Source organism: Seriola dumerili, unplaced genomic scaffold (assembly GCF_002260705.1).
Source record: "Seriola dumerili isolate Sdu_G_001 unplaced genomic scaffold, Sdu_1.0 BDQW01000079.1, whole genome shotgun sequence".
In the NCBI taxonomy this organism is placed as follows: domain Eukaryota; kingdom Metazoa; phylum Chordata; class Actinopteri; order Carangiformes; family Carangidae; genus Seriola; species Seriola dumerili.
The window spans coordinates 1,228,692-1,252,029 of NW_019174334.1; the positions used below are offsets into that span (position 1 = coordinate 1,228,692).

The 23,338-nt window shown below is 43.7% G+C and overlaps 1 protein-coding gene across 1 annotated transcript in view; it reads left to right on the forward strand.

Moving 5' to 3' along the window:
• Positions 1–275: 275 nt before the first annotated feature.
• The window catches only part of slco5a1 (solute carrier organic anion transporter family member 5A1), a 51,266-nt gene continuing 28,203 nt past the window's right edge, over positions 276–23,338 (forward strand). The window contains exons 1-4 of the mRNA XM_022744218.1: positions 276–317; positions 1,017–2,497; positions 21,033–21,165; positions 21,262–21,479. Coding sequence (XP_022599939.1) covers positions 1,537–2,497; positions 21,033–21,165; positions 21,262–21,479 — 1,312 coding nt within the window. The 5' untranslated portion in view covers positions 276–317; positions 1,017–1,536. The remainder of the gene's footprint in view (positions 318–1,016; positions 2,498–21,032; positions 21,166–21,261; positions 21,480–23,338) is intronic.

A 23,338-nucleotide genomic window follows, 5' to 3' on the forward strand; every position in this document is an offset into this window, starting at 1 on the left:
CATTGAGATATGGATATTTGGGTTTTTATCGGTAATATCGTTAACGAACATATTTTTCTGCTAAATTAAATCGAGTAATCATCACTTTTTCACGTTTTCATTTTTTTTTATAGTCTCGTGAGTTGACGTATTCAAAATTGGACGCATTTCCATTTTTTTTTCACTTTCTCGATGCTCTGGACTCCGAATTTCACAATATCCGACAGTCATTTAAGGCATCACTTGCCCACAAGCACCAGCAGCCATCCACATCTAACAGATTTCATTCAGTGAGTGGCCGCTCCGCGAGAACAACAGGCTACCTCCCTCTGTCCTGTGTGAGTATTACAGCCTTCTACACCTCCAGCCTTTCCTAGAAGTTATGTCAAATATTATTACTTGTCGTTGTATTCGAGGCCCGAGACTTGTTGTTGCTTAATTTCAGAAATGTCTCGTGTTGAATCGGGGTTTTCATTTCTTTTCAAAGTAATAACTGAGACGTTTGTGGACAGCGTGGTCTTTTGTTCTCTTGGTATATTTCTCGTTTTGACAAAGGAAAGCTGGGTGTTATTTTGCCATAAGCGCTGCGACAGCGTGACACCCATACAGTTGTTTTTCATTCATTTATTAAGGACATAGCTCGTGGGGTGGTCCATAGGAAGAAAACAACGACAAACAAAAAGAACTCCACATAAAATCAGATCAAAACAAAAGACATTCCACAATACTCAGACATTTGCAAACAGGCTGCAAACGCTACTGGTTCCACATTTATAGATGAGAACCTGACGGAGCTCAGTTCAGGGTTTGTTCGTGTTGATTATTTGATGTTTTTTGATGGACTATTTTTCTAGTGTCTAGCAATTTAGCGATATGAAGGGACCAGTTTAATCCAGTGTGGACATATTTACCAGAATGCCAGAAGTGAAAAAAAAAAGCCTTAGATATTGTAGATATACAACTTATATATTTGAAAGTGACAACCTTTTTTTAATATTTGCTAATGTTTTCATTTCATGTTTTTATCTTATTTCTAGGATGCTGCACAGCTATGGGACAAAGGAAACAAAAAAACCCACTGAATCAAGGTTGCTATCTAACAAAGAGCCATAAAATCAACATCAACATGGGATCCTAAATTATGGGATCACTGTAAAGACAACTCCTTTTTTATTATTTACATGTTTTATAACCTTATAGGCTATTTACTGTAAACAAATCAGTCCATAGCCAATATTCTTAAGTGTTTAGCTAAAGAAGTTGATGTTCTCTACCACTGTCATTGTTTAGTGGCTTTCAAGGATATTTTGGCCCTGATGTTGTGCTGAGATACAGGCTTTTTGTGACAGAACAGCGCTGCTGTAAATAGAGATGTGGAATAAAACATGCACATAACTAGAGGGGTTCAGTCCGCCCAAGTCCTTACTGGCAGGGCAGAGTTTTTACTCAAGCATCCAGCCCTGCAGCAGCTCCACCGTGTCCTCATGTGGCACTAGTTACCGACTGACTTGTCAGCACAGCCAGGAGCCGAAGGAACCCTGAAAGTCCAGCTGCGCCATGACTTCGTCGGACAATGATGAAACGGGGAGTGACCTGTCTGAGTCTCTGGAGATCCGTGAGCTCCAGGACCAGTACATGGACCCAGAGAACTGCTTCAAGTCCAAAAGCTTACCCATCCTGAATGGACCCTGTCAACCGGATCGGAAGGCGGCGGAGCCTCGGCTGGTCAACACTAACCACACCTGTGTGGCCGTAGACGAGAGCAGCGAGCTCCAGCCTAAAACCCCAGACTCGAGCCAAGCAGAGTCCCCCTCCTCCAGGACAGACTTCTCCCCCTCTGTCTCAAGCATGGTGGGGCTCAGCAGCTCTCTGCCTGTGGAGGGCCACAGGGGGGCTGGCTCTGGAGGCAAAAAACTTGGTTTCTCTCTTACCCGCCTTATCCACATCCCAGCCAGGAAGTATGTGCGGGTCATCCTGAGGGACTCGCGCTGCTTCCTGTTCTGCATGTGCTACCTGACCTTCATTCAGTCCCTGATGGTTTCGGGCTACCTGAGCAGCGTCATCACCACCATTGAGAAGCGTTACAGTCTCCGCAGCTCAGAGTCCGGCCTGTTGGTCAGCTGTTTCGACATCGGCAGCTTGCTGGTGGTGGTCTTCATCTCCTACTTCGGTGGCAGAGGTCAGAGGCCGCGCTGGCTGGCTGTGGGTGGTGTGGTCATCGCTGTTGGGGCGGCGTTGTTTTCCCTGCCCCACTTCATCTCACCACCCTACCAGATCCAGGAGATGAACTCATCAGCGGGTCACGAAGGCCTCTGTCAGAGTGGCAACAACAGTGGGCGTGACCTGCTCGACGTTTCATCGTGCCCTCGCGACCAGGAGGGCAATGAGCACAACCTGTATGTGGCTCTGTTCATTTGTGCCCAGATACTTGTGGGCATGGGGTCAACGCCAATCTACACCCTGGGGCCCACCTACCTGGATGACAATGTGAAGAAAGAAAATGCATCTCTCTACCTGGGTAAGCCAACCTGAATGTAGCAGCAGCTGAGCAGGAGGCTAGATTAATGGTGTGTCAGAGAGAATAAGTCAATTCCATCCTGTAATACATTTATATTTTCCTTGCTTATGACTGACATTTACAAAAAAGTTATAGAAATTCCGTTAGAGGACAAAGTAATTAGGTGGTTCTACATACGCCAGATTTGCTGAATTTATTTGAATAAATACAGACACCCGTCTGCTTTTTAGACTTCCACTAGTCTTGCTCCGCAGTGCAAACTATGCAAGTGTGGTGTGTGACTGGAAGGATGCAGAGCTCTTGAGTTAGAGTTAGTGGTCTCTAACACAGTTAGCATCAGTTGTCCAATTATACATTTATGAATGAGCTGATTTCATTTCCATTCAAAATGGATTGGATTTTTGCATTTTGATAAATTGAGAGGACAGCTTTTGACTGGTTTGGTGTTGCTGATGTTTACTAGGAAGTGCATGTGCATGTATGTATACCCGCAGGGCTCAACAATGCACTCACCCACCCCCAGCTCTCTGTCCTTTTTGATTTAATCTCACCAGCATGCAACCTCTGCACCACACTGAGGTAAATACAGAGACTGCAACGTCAACCTTGGGCCACAAGCACATGAGAGAGGAGTGTGGGGCGAGAAGCAGAACTAGGTTGCTTATGATTAATAGTCCAGTATTGTGTATCTCTGTGTGTGTGTGTGTGCATGCGCAAAATACTGCTGTGTCCTGAGGAGTGTGTGTGTGTGTGTGCGTGCACAGACGGCTGGCAGCAGTAAAGCAACATGCTCTCATGTTTAGCCAGAAAAAAGACAAGGTTCTGCTGTGTTTAAGTGTTAGCAGATTGTTTTCTACACTCCTGTAAAGCTGCATTCCTCCTTTAATCGCTCAGACATCTCCTCAACATTTCAGGTATCATGTAATTTATCTGGCATGATCGGGCTCCGCTGGCATTAATGGTTGTGCCCTGAATGGATGAATGAATTATTGCATGTATATAAATATCACATACTCTGCATAGCTCCTGGAGTAGATCATGATTGCAGAAGTAATCCCCTCTGTCTGCCTTCACACTTTAGTTGGGTTATTGGGACATGGGGCACCCCTCAATCTGGTGCAGTATCTCACACAGATGGTCACTGTCCCACTGACCTTTTGCATAGGGCTCCACCAAATGGTTATTATCCATTTGATCTATCTATGATTGATTTCTTTCTTTCGATTAATCCATTACATATTCAATCTAGAAAATTTAAAAAATAGTAAAAGCATCACAAGTTACAATACTGAGCTTAGGTTTTATATTCAAACGGCTTCTTTTGTCTGACCAACAGTGCAAAACCCCAAAGTATTCAATTCAACGTTGACATAATCCTCTCATATCAGATGCTAGAACCATTTAATGTTTGTGTTTTAGCTTGATAAATGACTTAAATTGTATTGTGGCGGACTAATTATTTCAGTGTGCGTCATTTGCATAGGTGCATCTTGGATGTGCATGTCGGCCAATCTTTATCTGTGTACATCTGTGTGAGGAGGAATGCTTGCACTCAGTTGTACAAAAAAAAAAAAAAAAAAACAACACTGAGATGGCTGCACAGCATTAGCCACAGTGCTGACACCATCCCTTCATCACAACATTGCACAGCCTATGGAGCATATTTGCTGTCGAGTCCTCTCGCCGGCTGCTCCGCTGCCCTCGAGACCCAGTATTGATCAGATCCCTGCGTCACGGGGAGCCAATGCAGCATAGCTATTGAACCAGCCAGGAAAACAAGGAGGAAAAACAACCTCAAACAGCAACTTGCTCTGCCCTCACCTTGGCAAGGTACTCCAGAGCAAAATGCATAAGGGTTCGTGAGGCTCACCGAGTCCCTCCCCTCCTTACAGATATCCATCAAGAGCACTTGCTCCAGTGACCTTGATGGCTATTTTCAGAGAATTCACTGAGGGATAATCTGTTTCCTTCCAGCAATGCATTGTTTGGGAAAACAGAGACATGTTCAGACATGTCAGAGTGAGCAGACAAGTGGGGGATAACTTTCCTTGATTTGCGTTTCTGATATTCACTCAAAATAACCATGGTAACGGAGCTCCAGTTTCATTATTCAGGTGTTTTAGGTACATTTTTGACATTCTCAGGAATGAACCTCAGGTCAAGGAGTCCAGGTGGTCGTTGCTCGCCATTTATCATTTTGCTTTCGTGTTTGTTTGAATGGAACCCGCAGGCTATGAGAATTTAAAACAATGAGGGAATCCTTCAGTTCACTCAAAAATATTTGTTCTTTGACAATCTTAAGAAATACACACAAATATATGATTAAAAAGAAATCTACAAACAAGGAAGAATGAGAGCCAGCACTGTTAAACCTGCTCACCCAGAAACCCTAAAATCCATTTCCTCGTGTTCTCAACATAATTTTGTGCAGATACCCATACCTTCAGGAGGCTTCCCCCACACTTACCTTGCGGTGGTTTTTCACCCCCTCCAAACCCATTAATGTAAACCCCCATCTCAATTTGCTCTGGCTCAGAGGGGAGGAGTTGCTCGCTTTTGTAGGACAGTGCAATTTACACTGAGGGGTACTTCTGGTGTCCTTGGAGAGGGAGGAACAGTGTGTGTGTGTGTGTGTGTGTGTGTGTGTGTTAGTGTGTATGTGTTTTTTTTGTTTGTTTTTTTGTCAGTATGTCAAGATCTTTTGTCTACGCATGCACATACACAGTAGGGCATTCCCTCTGTCCCGTCACCCCAATTCCCAACTCTGGCCCCACGTCACTATGGTAATGTAATGAGCATCTGAACTTTACCTCTTGTGCTATAGTTTGTGAGCAATGGTGAAATTGGTGTATAGGTCACTTGGCTTTGCAGATCTTTTTGTTTTTATGAAGGATTTTTTTTTTTTTTTGCTTTATCGTGGTTCTCTACGTAAGAAATGGAAGCCCATGTCTCGGAGTGTAGGCACCCTGTGCACATCCACCTCCTTCCCCCTTGTCTCTCTTTTCTGCTCTGACAGATTTACAATATACATTTCTTGGTGTTACTATGGTGAACATTTGTCTATGCCCTTTTCTGAGCAGCCACTCCATCTTGCGTGAAGGTGGCTTGTCGCATTAGATAGAGGTTTCAGCCCTATAAATAGTAAAAGATAAACTGAAGACAAACTTATTTGAAACACTGCCTGTCTTATGTTCTGGTTTTGTTGTTGACTCCGTCTTTCACGAATATCTTTAATCTCCAGCAATCTGTCACAATCTCCATCTTATTTTGGCCACACAATGACCCACAGATCTAAATGATCAATAATCTAGATTCTCCTCATTAATTTGAAGATCCTCTCCAAACTTTTGACAATGGCTGTGACCTCCGGTTATGAGGAGGGGGCAGTTGTTTTCTGTTTTTTTTTTTTTTTTTTTTTTTTTTTTTTTTTTTCCACTGATCGCCCCTGTGATTTACAAGCTAATGATGCTGAGAAGCGGTTATTGATGTGGAATGAATGGAGCAGTCAGGTCTGATTAGATTGCTGTCTGCGTGTCCACATTACCTTTCAGAGGCGGCGTATAAACGCAGCTCGCACTAAAAATACACCTGAAATTTCCTCTGTTATTATAGCCCTTTGTTTATGCACTGTTGTTCCTTTATAACCTTTTTATTGTCTAGACTTTGCAGTCTGTTTGTATGCAAAGATGCCGCCCTCTCTACATGCAGGATAAGGTTAATTAATTCCTCCTGGCCAACACTGTCTCCCTGCCTCTGCATTAACTACTTTCCAACGCAGATGACAGTGTGTGTTATTGGTGCTTGTGCATTATTAATGTTTTCTTAGATACTCATGAAAACCCGAGGCCTTCTGACGTAGCCCCCCGCTCGACACACTGGGACTGTAGAGGACTGTGTATTTTTACTAAGGAGGAGAAAAAGAGGTGGTGCCCAGTTTAGGAAGAGCAGAGCTTTAACACCCGCAGGGAGACAGCCTGAACACTGGTCTTCTTCTGCGCTCTCTGATACACACGGACACACACTCACATGCTCGCATAAGCACAAGGGGTGTGTTCTCTGCTCTCTCTGACAAATTTAGAAAGAACAGTTGCTCTCAGTCTCTCTCCTGTAGTGTGTCTGTGTGTACGTGTGTGTGCAATGTGTGGTCGCTCCAGATTAGAGGAGAAAAATTAGGAGTGAACAGTTACTTTACAGTCAAACCTCACTGATTTTTATTTTTTTGTGATTCACATCAGCCAAGGCCCTGGCACCACCCCCTCTGCGCTCACTCAGTCAATTTCATTAAATGGCGTGTCCTGTTCTGCTCAGCAGCAGCCAAAGCAAATGCAGATTGAGCACACACAGGCTCAAACACACAAGTCCCCAGAGACCCCCCCCCCCCCCACCCCCCCCCCCCCCCCTCTTTCCCCGCTCCTTCTCTGTCTGCCCCCTCCAGGCTGAACGATCGCATTTCAGGGACTGGTTAGGGTACACGTCTGGCCCCGTCAGAGGCTGGCACTCATATAGAAAGAAGGCTGTTCCTGTTTCATCACTGTCCCCTTGACTTGTGCTCACAGAGGTTTTAAATATCGCACCCCCCCCCCACCCCCACACGGTCCTGTTGGCCACGCAGGCCCTCAGGGTTACTCAGCAGCAGGCAGCCTTTTTAGCTGCAGACTGCAGGGGCTGCCAGCTCTGACTACTACTACTACGACTCCCCTGTGAAGCGCTCACCCCTCTGTGGCGGAGCCTGTGTCACTGATGACTCTGTCTGTGCTTTTAAAATTTTTCACCGCTCTCGTTCTCTACACCAACCTGCATTCCTTACAGATAATCTTCTCTTAAATCTGTCTGCGGGAAGAGTAGGAGCAATGGAATAAGACGGAGAGGTGTGGGAGTTTGTTTCTAGAGGCAGGGGCCTTAGGCACAGCAGCTATAGTGTAGTCGTTGCTCAACCTCTCCGGCCGATGACTAGTGGCTATTTTTCAGTGTTGTGGCCGGGTTGTTTTGATAGTGTGGGAAGGTTCCTGGGGAAATGCCTCAAGAGCTTTTTTTTTTTTTTTTTTTGTGATAGCAGGAACCATGAGAAACCTTTTGTTTTCAGCTGTGCGGGGAAATAAATGGACATTTTTTTCTTTGTTCTTGCTGGCTCTTTGGTCCATGTTGTTTCACCAAATCCTCCTTGATCCCTGGCTTTTTAGGGCTCAGGTTGAAATTAAATAATGGCCTAAAAATAGCTTTGAAGTGGTTTAATTGTCACAGCATAGAAACTGCTGCAGAGTGTTGCTATTTCTCATATTTTTTTTTATCGTGGAAAAAATATGTAATTCACATTTTCGGAGTGATTGATTTTTACTGCGGGCTGGTTTATGTGTTTGACCAGATGTTGTATAGTAACTGCAAAGAGCTCAGACATTTCCCTGCCCCACCCGTGAATCGCCATGAATCCTAGTTACTGAACATCTCAGGATTACATGACCACCTAAACAGCATCTGTCAGTTACAGTGCTTCATTCACAAATGAACCCGATTCACATTTTAATGTGACGTCTTAACTTGCAATTAGCATCCTATTTTTTTTTTTTTCTTCTCTCACTTCATTTTCTGTCTGGATGGATAGCTTTTAACATAGCTTATATCTCCCCTGACCTGCCACATCTCTGAAAGGGGAAAAAAAAGAAGAGCCCTCTTCACTTGAGTTGTCCTTTTACCTTTTTATCTCTGCTGGCTGAAAGCGCTCCAAAACCTGCAGCCTCCCTGATTACTTTTCTCTGATTAAGTTAATCGGCACTGTGACAGGAAAAACATCCCCTTCCTTTTGCATGTTGTGTCCATTCAGGAAATAAGTTGTTCTCGGTAATGACCAGATGTTTATCTGTTGCCAGGGTTGCAGTACGTCCCGTGATGGCTATCGGGGCAGAGGGTACTGTTGCTTTCGGGCACTGCATTCCCCAAAAAGACTAACTGTTGACTGAGATGTCTTGGGCTTCGACGTATCCGACCTGCGTCAACTTTCAGTTGATCAAATAGTTGCATATACTGAACAGAGACAGCCTGTACATCTACCTCAAGCTGAATTACATTCCCTTCTCTCCCTCTGGGGCTTTTTATCTCCTTTGCTTAGTCTGCCCACCATGTTGATTCAGCCTTTAGGAGTGTTGTTTTGCTTCAAAGATGAAGAAAAAAAAAAAAGAAAAAAAAATCCTCCATTCTAGTTTTATGCCTTCAGAGTACTGGACCAGCTATTGTTCTCCTTGACCCCTGTGCTGCAAAGATGGAGACTGAGAGAGACAGGGCTGCTGGAGGGAGAAGTGTTAATGGCATTTACATAAGTGTAAGAACATGTGGAGTATTAAAAAAAAAAAAAAAGAAAAAAAAAAGCTGTGGTATTGTTCAAATATGAGGATAATGTTCACTAATCTCTTCACCATATGGGCATCCAAACATTTGCTCACAATGGGGGAAAAAATTTGAGCATTTCTTTTATAGTATGTACTTCATTCACTAATGTTTTAATACACTGGATGTCTCTTTTTTCCTTTTTTTTTTTTTTTTTTTTTTTTTTTTAAATTGGTGTTTGTCCCCTCCTGACCTTCAGCTGTTGCTCTACTGTGCCGGCTGAACATAGCAGACCCATCTGTGTTGAGCCTCCTGGAGGGACAGGACCTCACTCTTCGGGAGATGGATGGCACTAAACGTTTCCTGACCTCACCCTGTGGGATCACTGCTGCGTGCGCAAACACACATGCACATGCAAACACACATGCACATGGACGTGCTGAAAAAAAAAAAAAGCGCTAAAACCAAAAAAAAAAAAATGCTGCCTGACAGGCGTACACAGAGCGTGGAGAATTCCACCGTGCACATTCATCTGTCTGTCGCAGCGGCTCTGCCAGGCTCTGTTACGCCACTAAATGTAGCGTTAAGCTGGTTTCTGCATTATATAACGCAGGCTAATGGGCTAACATCTAACTGCGATATAGCTCACCGGAGAGACAGTGTTTGGACAAAGAGTCATCCGCAGATGTTAGCGAATGTTTGCTCATAGTAGGAAGTTGGGGAGAAAGCGCTGTCTAATAGTTTCTTAAAAAGCACACAGTAGGATTCTTTTAATAGCTGGATACAGGTACTTTTCAAAGCCTCCTAGTCTAATGCTAATTCTTTCAGGCTTTTGTTCCTGTGCATTTTACATTTTGGGCGCCTAGTTGTTGGTGGATGATCTATGGTGTGAATGGGGAAGAGCAGCTGTTGAGTTTGCAGGGTGCTTGCACCAGTGGGGGTGTGTGCATATATGTGTGTGTGTGTGCACCTTGGGAGTTGGGGGTGGGTGGGTTTAGGTTTTTGGGGGTTGTGAGCGCAAGAGTTTGCAGGAGGTGGAGCTTTGTGTTGCAAAACGGTGCACTTGGTTTTCCTGCAAGCGTGCAGCGGCATTTGAACATCTGTGCTTGTGTGTAGAGAGAAGTCTGACCCATCAACGTGGAGAATGGCTTCATACACTCCCTGTCACAGTGTGTAGGAGGCACCACCGCTGCAGAAGAGTGTGTTGAGTCCTTTTCTTGCCTGTTCTTACCTGCATTAACACCAAGCGGTGTGTAAAACGAAAGCAGGACTGTGCTATTATCGTGTGTTCTGCCACAATGATCATATTCACATGAACAGAATTCAAAATGTTCCAGATTCATGGTTAAGATCACATAAGATCTGAGGAATATATATTCTTTTAGCCTTTTATCCTTCAAGATACCAGTAAATCCAATTTTTTCTTATTGTTGCCAAGGAAATGAAGCTTACACAGGACAGTAATTTGTAAAATACACATACAGGCATGAAGAGCAGAGGTAAATATGATAAAGGATGCCTTGCGGTTATACCCCCACTCCAGATGCCTCATACATGGCCACTAATCAGCTGAAAGATCATCTGCCACCCTCTCAGATGCTGCAACAATATGTACACATAGACAAACGCACAGAGTGGAAACAGACTTGTGTGTTTGACATTTGAGAGCACACTGCTGGTGCGTTTTGGGGATCAGATTGGCTGGATTGTGTACACCTTAAAGCAGAAGTTGAGAACGAGGCGTGTGTAGGCATAATAACCGCATATGTTTTTGTAAACTGACCGAGGTAAGCGCCCAGTCTTCCTCTCTACAATAACTCATCCTGTTTGACAAAGCTCTAAAGCCACAACATGGTGCATTTTCACCCAGAAAGGCCTTTTTAAACCTTAACCGGTTAAGGTTGTTGACTTAACAGCGCGGCCAGAAAGTGGGGGGGGGGGAATGTCAAGCTCAACAGTGGATTCTCTGTCCCTTGTTGTTGCCTTGCTTGTGTGACATTTTCTGTACATTTCCAAGGTACACACTGACCTGCACTTTAAGCTGTTTTACCTCCAGTGGGGCTTTGGTTGCCAGAAATAGTAAGAAATGGCCCTTTTCAGTCATCCATCACAGGCAGTTAGCTCGGTACGCGATAGAAATGGTGTATTTGTTCAAATTATGTAAAAGGTAATGGGAGTAAAAGTCACAAAGAAAGATGGATTAGGAGGAAAATCCCCAAAAGATGATGGATTAGACAATTCAATTGAGAGAAAAAAGGATTGACTAAATGCTGCAGTGGGGGAAAGACTTCTGAGAGATATTAGAAAGTGAAGCGATGTAAAAGGGAAGAAGAAGAAAGAGTGAGAGAGATTTCCAGCTGTTTAATAAATAACGCAAACAATGGCATAGAAGGTGAGAACGTGTCTCAAAAAAAAACAAAACAACAAAAGCAAACAAACTCTAGACTACCATTAAAAATAGGGCTGCTACATGCAAAGCAGAAATACCTTTCGCGTGACACTGAAATCAAGTGAATCATCGCTCACTCGCATCAACAGCCTTCAGTAGTTCATGTTTATTAAATAAAAACAGCTACGTACAGCGTTGTTTGCCGCAGGCTTTATCAGGTGCGCCTCACAATGGACTTTTTTACTGAGAACAATAACTAGCCCTGGTTGAGCATGCTACCTTATCAGTCAGTGACAGATGCATGTAGTCTCTGTTATAGTGGTATCGTAGGGAGGTGGTCAGAAAACTGCAACTTTTATTCCAATGGTGATCTCAACAGCATCGACATCATAAAAGTCGGAAGACAAAACAATAAAATACTAGACTTGCAAGTAAGTATAACGGGGCCCATGCATTCTGAAGCAATAGAATAAAATTGAATACAAATATGTACAAAAAAAAAGTCACCAACAAAAAAAACGAAACAAAACAGTTTCACTCAACGTAAATCACAATGGTTTCGGGATTTAGTAGATTTTGCCTTTCAGATTTCTTCATGCAGCCGTACTCTTCCCCAGCCTTCGTTCCCCTTGAGTGGATTCTGGTAGACGTCAGCAGCAGCAGATTAGCGGCTCCCCTGCTGTCGGTGCAGGCCCAGATGCCTGAGGCCAGCAACGGAATCAGCAGAAAACGGTCATTCGGGTGTCAGAGTTAGGACCCGTGACCCCGTCTGACGCGCACAAAAGTTGTAATGCGAAGGATGCGGCCGAATCGCGTCCCGCAGGAAAAGCCTCGCAAGCTAGAAACTGGAAGCTGATGGGAGGTCTCATAGGTCTCTGGTTGAGCTATGTCTGCTTAGAACAGTTAATAATATCCTTCATGCATATCTTTACGCAGTGTTGCTTTTGTTATGCCTTATGTCAAATGGCTGATGGAAGAGTTGCCTCACTGGCTGGCTGACTACTGTACCACAACCCCCCCCCCCCCCCTTCCCCCCCTCTCCTGCAGCGTGGGAGCAACTAAAAATAGAGAAAAACCCCTCCATTGTCTTTCCTCTCATTTTCTAAATATTTGATTTAGCAAAGTGAGCTTGGGGAACCCCTGCATGGAGAGCCTGGCAGCTTGCATGCAAAATTGATCACAGTGTGCTGTTCGGGTGACAAATATCTGGGCTTGTCTGTCCTGCAGTGAGGAGTTTAGGTGTTTTTAGTACTAAATATGACGGAGAGCACAGTTTGCGTTTGTTAGTTTTCCTTCAAAAAGAGTGACGGGATTCTTATCACTCCACTGGAGCATGTGCAATAGATTTATGATCTGCATCTTCACCTGCTCTTATTGTGTCTCTCACCACATTAATCACACACCACATCGCCACCCGCATCTGGATGAGACAAAAGGTGTCTGGGTCAGAATTTACTGCACAGAAGAAGAACATAAGAGGGGGTGGGCGGGTGGTGGGAAAGGCATGCCGATCAACTCCTTTACGCCCCTTGTGACTAGTCATGTCTTTTTCTTAAGGGGCTTAGATCAGTAACGCCTGGAGGGAAAGTCTTGTAAAAGCCTGATGGGTGGCCTGAATGTTGATTTCTGAATCAGAAAGGCTTTTAGGTTCTTAGGAGTCAATTGCGCTTGATTAAACTCTAGACTATTGGCTGTACCAGTCGGTACTAAACTACACAACAGGATCAAAGTTCTTTGCAGTACTTAATCCATTAAAATATTCACCACATCCTGCACTTTACTGTACTTGAAGTTCATACTTAGCTTTGTACCACCCACTCTTCTTCCTGTGGGATGCCAGCACCGTGTACAACGTTCAAGACTGATACTTCTATTAAATGTTACATGAATATGAAAACGTACTATATATTGATAGATTAGATTCTCATCTTTTCGGCCAATGTGCTCATTTGAAGAAATAATGACCTGTCGTTAAAATAATCCATAATATGCCCCTACTTTTTAGAGCAGTCTGCTCTTCCAGCAGTGAAATAAATGCCTCAGGATTTTATGTCCAAGCCCTCACAAAGCTTTAGTGATCAAATATAATCAATTTTTATGTCCGGCCGCCACGGTATGCAGGACATTATGCTGAACTCAGTGACTCTGTGACTCTGTAGACATATTCTTGAACACAATGAGAATGATACATAGTAGAAACTTCATATTTACACCACAGGCACCCCATAGGAAGTGGATCATCTGATTAGATTTACGCCTTGCTGCATACATTTGCGTGTTAATTAGACAAAATTGATTATAATTATTATTATTTTTTTAAAACTTCTGTTAGCTGTCTTGATGACAGCGAGCATGTGTGTTATTTTGTCCTAGAGATGGTGGAACTTAAAGCTCTTGTTTTAGTGAACCACCCCTAAATCTACTATTACTTAAGTATAGGGTTGGTTCTAAAATGGGATTAAAGTGATCGTTTGTAACATTTTAATGAGGAACTTGCACATTCAACCCTTTTTCAAATAAAAAGTTGAATTTATATGCAATAAAAGGCACCACTGCTCAGTTCAATACAGTCAGAGTCTTTACTGCTGTAGCGGTTCTCGGTCTGGTATAGCCAGTAGCTCATGGTGGCTAAAGTTTTGGGTTGATATTGTGGTTCACCGGCTTCAGCATAAACCCACAATTGTTACTTCTGATTAAATGGTCTTGCTGTAAAGCATTGCAGTAATTCAGCAAGTTAAAAATGAATTATTTTAACAGAATAGTCCACATCTTATTCAAGAGTTGATGCTCTGGTTTTGTTCCAGTTTTAAGCTTTGCAGTTTAAGGAAAACATATTTTCCAGAATAGGAAAGAAAAAGGATTTCTTTGTAGTGAATTAAGTTCACATTATTTGCAAGTGTACAGTTTTTTTTGTTTGTTTTGTTTGTTTTTTGACTTAGTCACTCCACGAAGTCATTGAAAGTAACCGGAACTACAAAACAAGTTTTAAATCACATTACTGATGCTTCAGGATGAACTATTTCAAAATAGTTCACGGATACACACCGATCAGTCTCCGATCGGTGTGTGCACAGACCTGCTGAGGCTGCGCTCTGTTTGGGTGCCTGAACAGAATGTAAGCACCAAACTGACTAGTGTAACGCTAGAAAACCTCTATCTCTATATTATCACACAAGCAATGTCTGCTGTCTTACATACATGGCAGAACAACGTCTTTATGATCTGTTTCTAGCACAGTGGAGCTGCGTGACTGTGTCTGGCTTCCGACAGTGCGTGTGTTCAGTCTGTCTGTTTTCGTACAGTATGTGCTGGTGTGGCTGTTCAAATGTACTTTCATGTGATTTAATGTGCCAGTGGCTGGTCAAAGGGATCTGGATTATAATTCTACATCAGTCCCCCTAATCTAATCACCCCCAAAACAGGCCTCTGTACTGTGTGTATGTGTGTGTATCCATCTATGTGCAACTATCTGACCGAACTACATTCGGTGAGTTAAGTGGTTTATGTCTTTTACTTAATGGAAACTGCAGCAGCTTTTCTTTTTCTATCACACTTCATTCTCTTTCATTTCCTACCACCTACCTCGACTTTCCCTCCTCATCCTCTCTTGATTTCCATCTCATTTCCTCCCTCACCGTTCTTTTTCTGTAGGAAGAACTTGTACAAGTACCCATACAGACCTTTTTTATGCATTCTTCACCTGATGCTGAATGCAGGGACATGCACAATCATGCAAAGACGAGCCCTGTCCTAAGGCTTTGAATGAGAATTTGCACTTGGAATTGCGCTCTAGGAAGTAGTTGCTGTAACATTGTATTAGTTTTGGGACTCAAAACATGATGCATGACGAAAGAGATCGTCAACACAAAGCGAATGGATTTCGAGAAAACAAGCCTTTTGACGCGCAATGTTGCATTCTTGTTTTTGTGTATGCATGCATGTTGATGCAGTTTGTCTCACTGCCCTTACTCTGTGTGTGTGCGTCTGTGTATGTGTGTGTGTGTGTGTGTGTGTGTGTGTGAGGCCATAGTCTCTGTGCATGCCCTCTGGGTAAAACTGTAAGGTTAGGACTTGTAAGAAGACACTGCTTTGTCAGCAAGTTGCTATGACAATGCCGTCGTTCCCCTATTTCATTGTCTTTTTCCTCCTCTTGTCTCTCGGAGTGAGGGGTGTCACATGACTGAATTGATCCCAATAACAGTGGAATACATGGAGCGGTGTCCCTCTCTGTTGTCCTCTGTCTAACGGCAGCAGCCGCATAGATCATCTGTCATACAGCTGTCACCTGCAGCTACACTTCCCAAATAGCTTCAGGCGTTGGGCTGGACTGTACAGCGCAGCAAATCAGAACTCTGAAGTGTGTGCTGATATATCATATAAAGTGGATGTTATTAAATAAAGCAGGATTATAGCTCATTTAGATTTTCTCTGTCATACCGCCGATGTGGAAATCGATTATTATCCCGGGTCAGAGTGAATAGGTAATGTGTGATGCACAACGCTACATAAATCAACATGACACGGCTCTTGAGTAATGCTGAGAAGACAATGTGATCGCATCTTTTTGAGATTAGACGGCTCCAGCGTAATGCAGTGAATACAAATCCAAGGTCGTCGTGTTGCTGCCTGCCATCCATTCCCAGACTTGTTTGGAGGCTGACTGAGCTTTGTGGGCTAATGGCCAGGAAGAGGGCTACATAATTCATTGAAACTAAGTTTTCAGCCACAGAGCGGAGAAGGATTACAGAGCCAGGCTCATACCTCTGCAGAGTTTTATGGGAGGATAGTGACAAGAGGGAAACAGATTCCATAACAAGTGAGATTTACTGCACATAAACTTAAACACACTATGTACGTCGTGCGTGCAATCAGATTGTGTGGAGTTGCAGATATGATCAAAGGGCAGACTGACACTGACTGATTCCTCTGTCGCGTGAATTGTAGCCTCGACCTCTTAACCCCGCAGTGTTCTGACAAGCCAGCGAAAATCCTGTCCTTTTATTTTGTCCACGTAATTAAATCAAATCATTAATCTGTGGTAATTAGTTTGGCCACCGGAGAGCTGCTTCATTAGGTGCAATGTGCTTTCTCATCAGGTCCGGTTGCTCGGCGCTCTCCTCCTTCATTTTCTGCTGCTCGCAGAGGGGTGGGGGGAACGGAAGGTCAGGAGAGGTTGGGGGTGGTGGTGGTGGTGGTGGTGGTGGTGGCGGCACAGCAGACGCCATTTTATTGTTATGCCTGAAATTCCATTCACAGCCAAGGCGACTATGGGAACAGCTGGGTGCCGTATATTCAGAGAATTCTCTGCTTTCATTGAGGATTAAAAAAACTTAGTGTGAAGGTGTAAAATATCATCATCTGTAATGAATACTTGTCAACTATAAAGCTGACATGAATAGTCAATTAAACAGCAACTCGACTTAAATAGTTGATCAATCACCAGAAAGTGTTGATAAATTTTCAAAGTAATTTATTGAGCAAAATTGCTTTTAAATAGCAGCTTTTCTCTGGTTTATATTTCATATAAACACATTTACATAAATACATTTCATTATGTACTACATCATTCAATCAAAAAAAAAAAGTAATGAAATTAATCACAAATAAAAAGTAATTAATTACAGCCCTACAAAGGATGGGCAAAGTTACATAATATGCCATTAACAATACAATATCTCTGCTGTGTAGATAATTTCATCCATTCAAAAGCATCAGCAGCCACCTGGGCATTTACCTTCTTGTAATCATACATCTAATTCACACCTCTCATGCTTTTTACTGCCATTCTCCTCTTTCTGTCTCTTCTTTCTGTTTCACCCTCATTCATTCCGGCGAGCTCTGAATGAGTCAGTGCAGCTCATGAATACAGAGAGTCAGGAGGAGCAGAGCTCTCGCAGAGTGTGGAGGAGGCAGAGTGGAGACAACAGAGCAGCGCTGGTCCCTGAAGGTTAGATATGAGAGGGATGTTGCTGAGCAAGCTTTATCACTCGGTTACACGGCAGGATCAGTCGCCACAGACTGCAGCCCGACTCCTCTCCCTCTGTTTCTTTATGTTCCATCACTCCTCACCCTCGCGTCCCCTCTGAGATGTTATTCGGTTTCTTCTCTATCCCATCTGTTTTTTTTTTTTTGTCTCCTGTCTCTCTCTCTTTCTTGCTCTCTCTGCCGCCACTTTCCTCTCAGTTTATCAGTTTTTATTTCTTTCCGTATCCCGCTTTATTGCCTTTTCTCTTTCTGGATTATTGTCGAGTAAATCTCTCCTTCTGCTGCCTGACACCGCCTCTTCCATTCATCACCAACGCTGGAGCTTGAACATTAAATTGGGGTCAATGATGCGCTGCAAAACTGCCTAACCTTATCCCTCCTTCACTCATACCCTTGATGCCCTTGCATCTTCTCCTCCTTGTTTCCAATGTGCATGCACGGACGAGTTCATGTGTGTACTTTAAATGCAGAGAGGGGCTGACCTGGGTTGACGTTGAAGTCACTGAGTTGTAATTGACGCGTTGATGAGTTCTTTTCAATTCTCTTGCGATAAACATTTTTCTCAAACCTCATCAGTATCTTTCTGCTGATATTGGATTCTGTTTGTGACATGTTAACTTGCGCGCTTTGTGACTTCATCCTCAATTTGTATCTATTCATGCATAATAATGTGCGCTCCAATGTATAGAACAAAGTCAGCACAAAATCACCACAACATATTGAAAGTCAGGCTGAGTGACCACGTAGATAGTTTAGCTGCTGACTTAACATAGAACAGAACGGTGAAAAGCCAATAACTGCTATGGAGAGCTGCTCATCCATTACCTCCACACGTGTAGAAAGTCATGAAGACAATAATGTACTGTCCTTCACGTGCTGCTGGTGAAGGTCTATTTCGTAATTGAGTAAAGTGAGCCTGTGGCGCGCCATGCGTTCCTCATTGGCATGCGCCCCCCCCCCACCCCCACCCCCCCAATGCTCCACTGACGTCTGCCATCGCAGCATGTGTGTTTGTGTGTGATGGAGCGCCGCTGCTGTGCCAGCATATTCCTCAATCCGATGGCTCTGCCCTGGCCGCCCTTCAGCCCGGCCGCGGCCCTCCAATCCCTTCATCTCACCCGACTGATCCTAAACTATCCCGGCTCGGTGCCAAGCGGGCAGGGTAGGGCAACGAGTCAGGTACAGTTTATGACCCCACCCCCACCCCCACGTCCTCCAGTCGGGCAGAACACTGTTAATGTGATGGATGGAGTGGCAAGACAGACGCTTACACAATCACCCAAGGGGGATAAAATATGGCCGTCCCTGCCTGGGTGCCCGACAAAGGGGGAGGATGGAGGGCAACCAAAGGACCATACTTGGTGTTCAACCTCTGCCTGACAAAACGAATGGCTGGGTGCACCTGCTGTAACTGGCTCAAGCCACAGAGTGTTTAAATGACAATGTGTTATATTTGAGGCACAGGAATGGTCAGCGGTCTGCGGGGTGAGATGATGACACTGATTCATTGATAGGCTTTTCTTTATGTGGCCCTCCACTGCAAGAATGCCCATTTTTAAATGGTTGTTTAGTTCAATTCTGGCGTATAATCCTATTCATACTCTATGGTCAAGGCTATTCAGATTTCCTTTATTAACCAGCTCAAAACTATAGGATCATATTTAGATTTGTCCAGATTTACATTTGCAACAGAATTCTGAAGCTGAATCAGGAGGCAGGAGATTGAGACTCATCATAAAAACTCAGTCGTCAAGGTCTAGTCGGCATCATAGCCGGCCTTTATATTGCAGACCATGTTCTGTGCTATATAGATGGAAATTATTTTGCCGTGTAGGACAAAAGTGTGATTCGTTAGCTTCAGTTATATGAGACGTTTTTAATTTCAAGATGGAGATAATAAGATAGGACCTCTTGCCGTCCTTGCCAAGTATAATTAATTGTTTATTGTCTCTCGGTGGTAATATCCTGCTACACTGTGTAACGGTTTGACTGCTGCAGTGAATTGACTCTCCAACGAGCAGGATATGAGAAAATATCAGAGTGAAAGGAGTTAAAAAAGATGAAATATGATATGGGGAGAGAAAGGAGTGAAAGAGTGACAGACCTCTGCTTATCTTAGTGATTCGTTTAGCTTTGTAGGAATGAAACTGCTATAGGCCCTCAGGTGAACACGCAACGCACACACACACACACACACACACGTTGATCCATGTTTTATATACGTTTTCAAATGTATACGCCGTGCATGTGCACATACTGTGTGTGTGTGTGTGTGCAAAAAAACTCTCAGAAGACTGACCAGTATTTGGAGTCCAGGGAATTGACCATTGCATTTTTGTGTTCATGTGTGTACATTTGTGTGAGTGTGTGTGTGTCTGCATTAGGCTGATAAGAGGATTTGCTGAAGGGCCTTTTGTTCTTAAAGCAATATTTTCCTCTCTCTCCCTTTTTCCCAATAGTTCTATTCAAGAAAGCCATGATTTAATTAAGTCTAGATAAGGATATGGGCTCTAGGATATTGTTGGAATCTCACTATAGTTGTGAACATGTGTATTTGTGCTCCGCGTTGGATGTTGGGATGAAAATGAGGGTGGTAAAAGATGGGAGCCACTAGGGATGTAAGAATGTTATATGCAAATGTTGGCGTGGCAGCTGCAACATTTGGTGAAACAGACTGAGATGAAATGGCTTTTGAGCTCCCATTCTGAGAAAAACAAACTTTGTTGATAGAGGAGAAGTGTGTGTGTGTGTCTATGTGTGTGTCTGTGTGTGTGTGTGTGTGCGCATTATGTAATCTGCCAGGAGGGAGGTGTTCCTCTGGTCTCAGGGGAGAGATTAGACATTGTGAGTGTTGGTCTGGACACACAGCACACCTGCTACCTCGCCTGCTGAACACGGACTCTCCCACAAACACCAGCACAAACACAATGTGCATATGTGTGCACACACTGCTGATGGAGTGCAGTGCCAGCAATCCAAGAAAGTAACAATTGAGAGACATAAATGGAAGAACAGGAGCTACTTTGCCACTGAAATGAAAATATAACAAAGTCTACTTGTGGGTGAGAATTTTGTCATTCATAGAAACATTTTATTGCTTATGCACATGCACACACACACACACACACACACACACACACACACACACACACACACACACACACACACACACACACACTCACTCACAAACACTCAACCATCATAAAGAGCCAGTCCCTCCCGTCTGTCACACACATTCATGCATGCACACACACCCTCACAGCTAGCGGCAATGTTCCAGGTGTAATTATAGAAAGTTTGCCCCCTGATTACGGCTGGTAAATGGCTTTGACTCACGTCTCTGCTGGATGTCCGCAGGAGATTTTTCCACTTGTCCAACTCAAAGGTTATCTAACTTTAATGAGTTTTTTTTTCTTTTCCCTTCCTGTGGCAAAGTGACAGAGTGTGATTGGCTCACCTCGGTGACGGTCTGAGAACCACCGCCCCCCCCCACCCCACCCCCCGTGGGTTAATGTTTCGCCCCCGCTCGCTCTAAGGTTTGCTGGTGCGGGAGCGCTGCAGGCGCGCCCTCAGGTCAATGAGAGACCTCTGGAGCTTTCAGGTCGGTTATTACAGACTCTTGAAAAGATGTGAGAAATGACCTCAGGGCTGGTGGTGAGTTCCCACTGTGCAGGGGGCTCTGAATTGGTGGACAATGCCATCAGGGGTTATGTAAAGCTCCCACAGGTCTGATTTTAAACAGTCACAGGTAACATCAGGTCATCAAGAGCATTAATGAGGAAAGTGGAAAAACATGCAGGTTTTCGATTGAAGTTTCTGACTGATTTTGTTTTTGTTTTTTAGCCATCATGTATGTGATGGGAGCCCTGGGACCTGCAGCTGGCTACCTGCTGGGTGGCGTCCTCATCGGCTTCTACGTCGACCCCAAAACTGTAGTGAACATAGACCAGAGTGACCCTCGCTTTGTTGGCAACTGGTAAATATGCGTCCGTGTGCATCCGTATGACTGCCTGTTCACATATGTCTCTATGTACCTTTCCTTTACAACCCATCTGTTCTTTCTTCCCTTCAGGTGGAGTGGCTTTCTCTTGTGTGCCATAGCCATGCTGCTGGTGATCTTTCCCATGTTTGCCTTCCCCAAAAAGCTGCCTCCCCGCCACAAAAAGAGGAAGAAGAAAAAGATCAGTTCGCCGGGTGACGTGTCCAGCGATGATGATGTGATGAAGGAAAAGTCCAGTAGCAAAGGCCAGAACGTCTCCTCCTCCATGGGCTTTGGGAAGGACATCAAAGGTGAGGAAGAGATGATATCGGTCTTCCTTTTCCACCTCTGACCTCTTAGGTGTTACACATACCCATACCTTACACGAAGGAACTAGGAACATGAAGAGCTATTGATGTACAAATTGCCCACAATCCAATCAATGGCTGGGATTAGTCATTTTATCTAATAGTGGAAGCTCCATTGAGATCTCCTTTAAAGATGTTATTGATTGATGATGGATGAGGTTGTCCACACAGTTGCCTAACGAAGCAAGTAATTCACTGTAAACATGGGCAGTTTCACCGCACAGTGGGTTCTGTTTGCTCGAGTAAATGAATAGTAAACACGGCTAAAGATCACACATGATTGCTGTCAGTTGAAGACTTTGTGTTTAGATTTACAACCTTGATTTTAAAGGAAGGACAGTATGCCTTTACATTTGAACCCATTCCCAGCTCTGACCTTAACTACCGCCTAAAAGTACTAAAAGTAAGGAGTCATGAAAACAGGAGGTGGTCTTTATTATAGGTTTTTAGTTAAACCGTTACTTCTGCACCCCTGTGCATCAATAAAATGTTTTTAATGAGCCAGATTTACCAGGAATCTCCTACTTTTCTGCGGGAAAGCCCCCTGGATAAGCTGAATCCTGCTCCAGTGTTTCCCAGCTTCCTCTTGTCTCATTTTTTCTCTCAGACAGTTATCTCTCTCTCTTCTCTCTCTCACTCTCTCCCTCTCTCCTTCTCTCTCTTAAATGAGCTCTCAGGGGAACTCAGTCACGTTTCCACACACAGGAGTAGACAGATTGAGCAGCAGAGCAAAATAGTAGCATACATGAAGACTGCTCTCACAGTCTTCATCATTGGCGAAATAACTATCATGAATTACAACGTGTATTTAAATGGATGCATAATCATAAACTACTGCTTATGTGCATAGCTCACGGCAGCCCAGACAGGATTTCATCTCGCTAACATAATATAACCGTGACTGCATTATAGCTTCTTCAGACCACTGCTATCTCTCCTGCTGTTTGAATTGTCCCAGCAGGACATTTTTGGCTGTTGTGCAAACCGTGGCCAATTTCGCAGACTCGGCCTCCTCAGTGTTTGGATCTGTAATGTATTTTAGTGCTGTGCGTGTCCTTCTATTGAGGTGTGTGTGTGTTTATAGCACAAATTCAGCACTTTCTATGAAAGATATGCTCCATTGAAAGTTTTCACCATGTTTTTTATTTTTTTATTTTTTTTGTTGTCCTTCAGATCGCAAGCAAACACTGGAAAAATGCCAACCCTGAATATTTTTTCAGTAACACACGTCAGACAGGCGCACTTCTGATTATTGAATGTTCCAGACCTTGGTCCACTGCTGTGTGAAGGCATTTATTAGCATTTCTAGAACTTTGCATTTCATTGAGTTTTAGCTAGTGTAGATGAATACCTGCAGCCACATACTCTATGTTCCAATCATATTTAAATTGCTGATTACTTACCTGACAGCATTTAAAATCAGTAATTTTAATCAATAGTTAATCCTGAAGCAGGACAAAGAAGTTTCATAGATTAATTGCAAATGAAATTTGACTCAAATTACTTCTTCTGAATCGAATGTTCATACTGAAGTTCTTGATAGATGGTAACAAACTGACACAAAAAGCGTTTGACACAGAACACAGGCTGTAGCTAATGATTATTTTCATGATCGCAAAAGGCCCATCCCAAGTACATCTTAAGGAAGGGATGCACCGATCTGATACACTAGATCAGTATCAGTGCTGATACCAGCGTTAGCAGATTGGGTATCAGGCGTGTGTGTGTATGTGTATGTGTGTGACCGATCCACATTAAATGCAGTTTCTTCATCAGGCTCAGTCAATGTCAGACATCTGTGT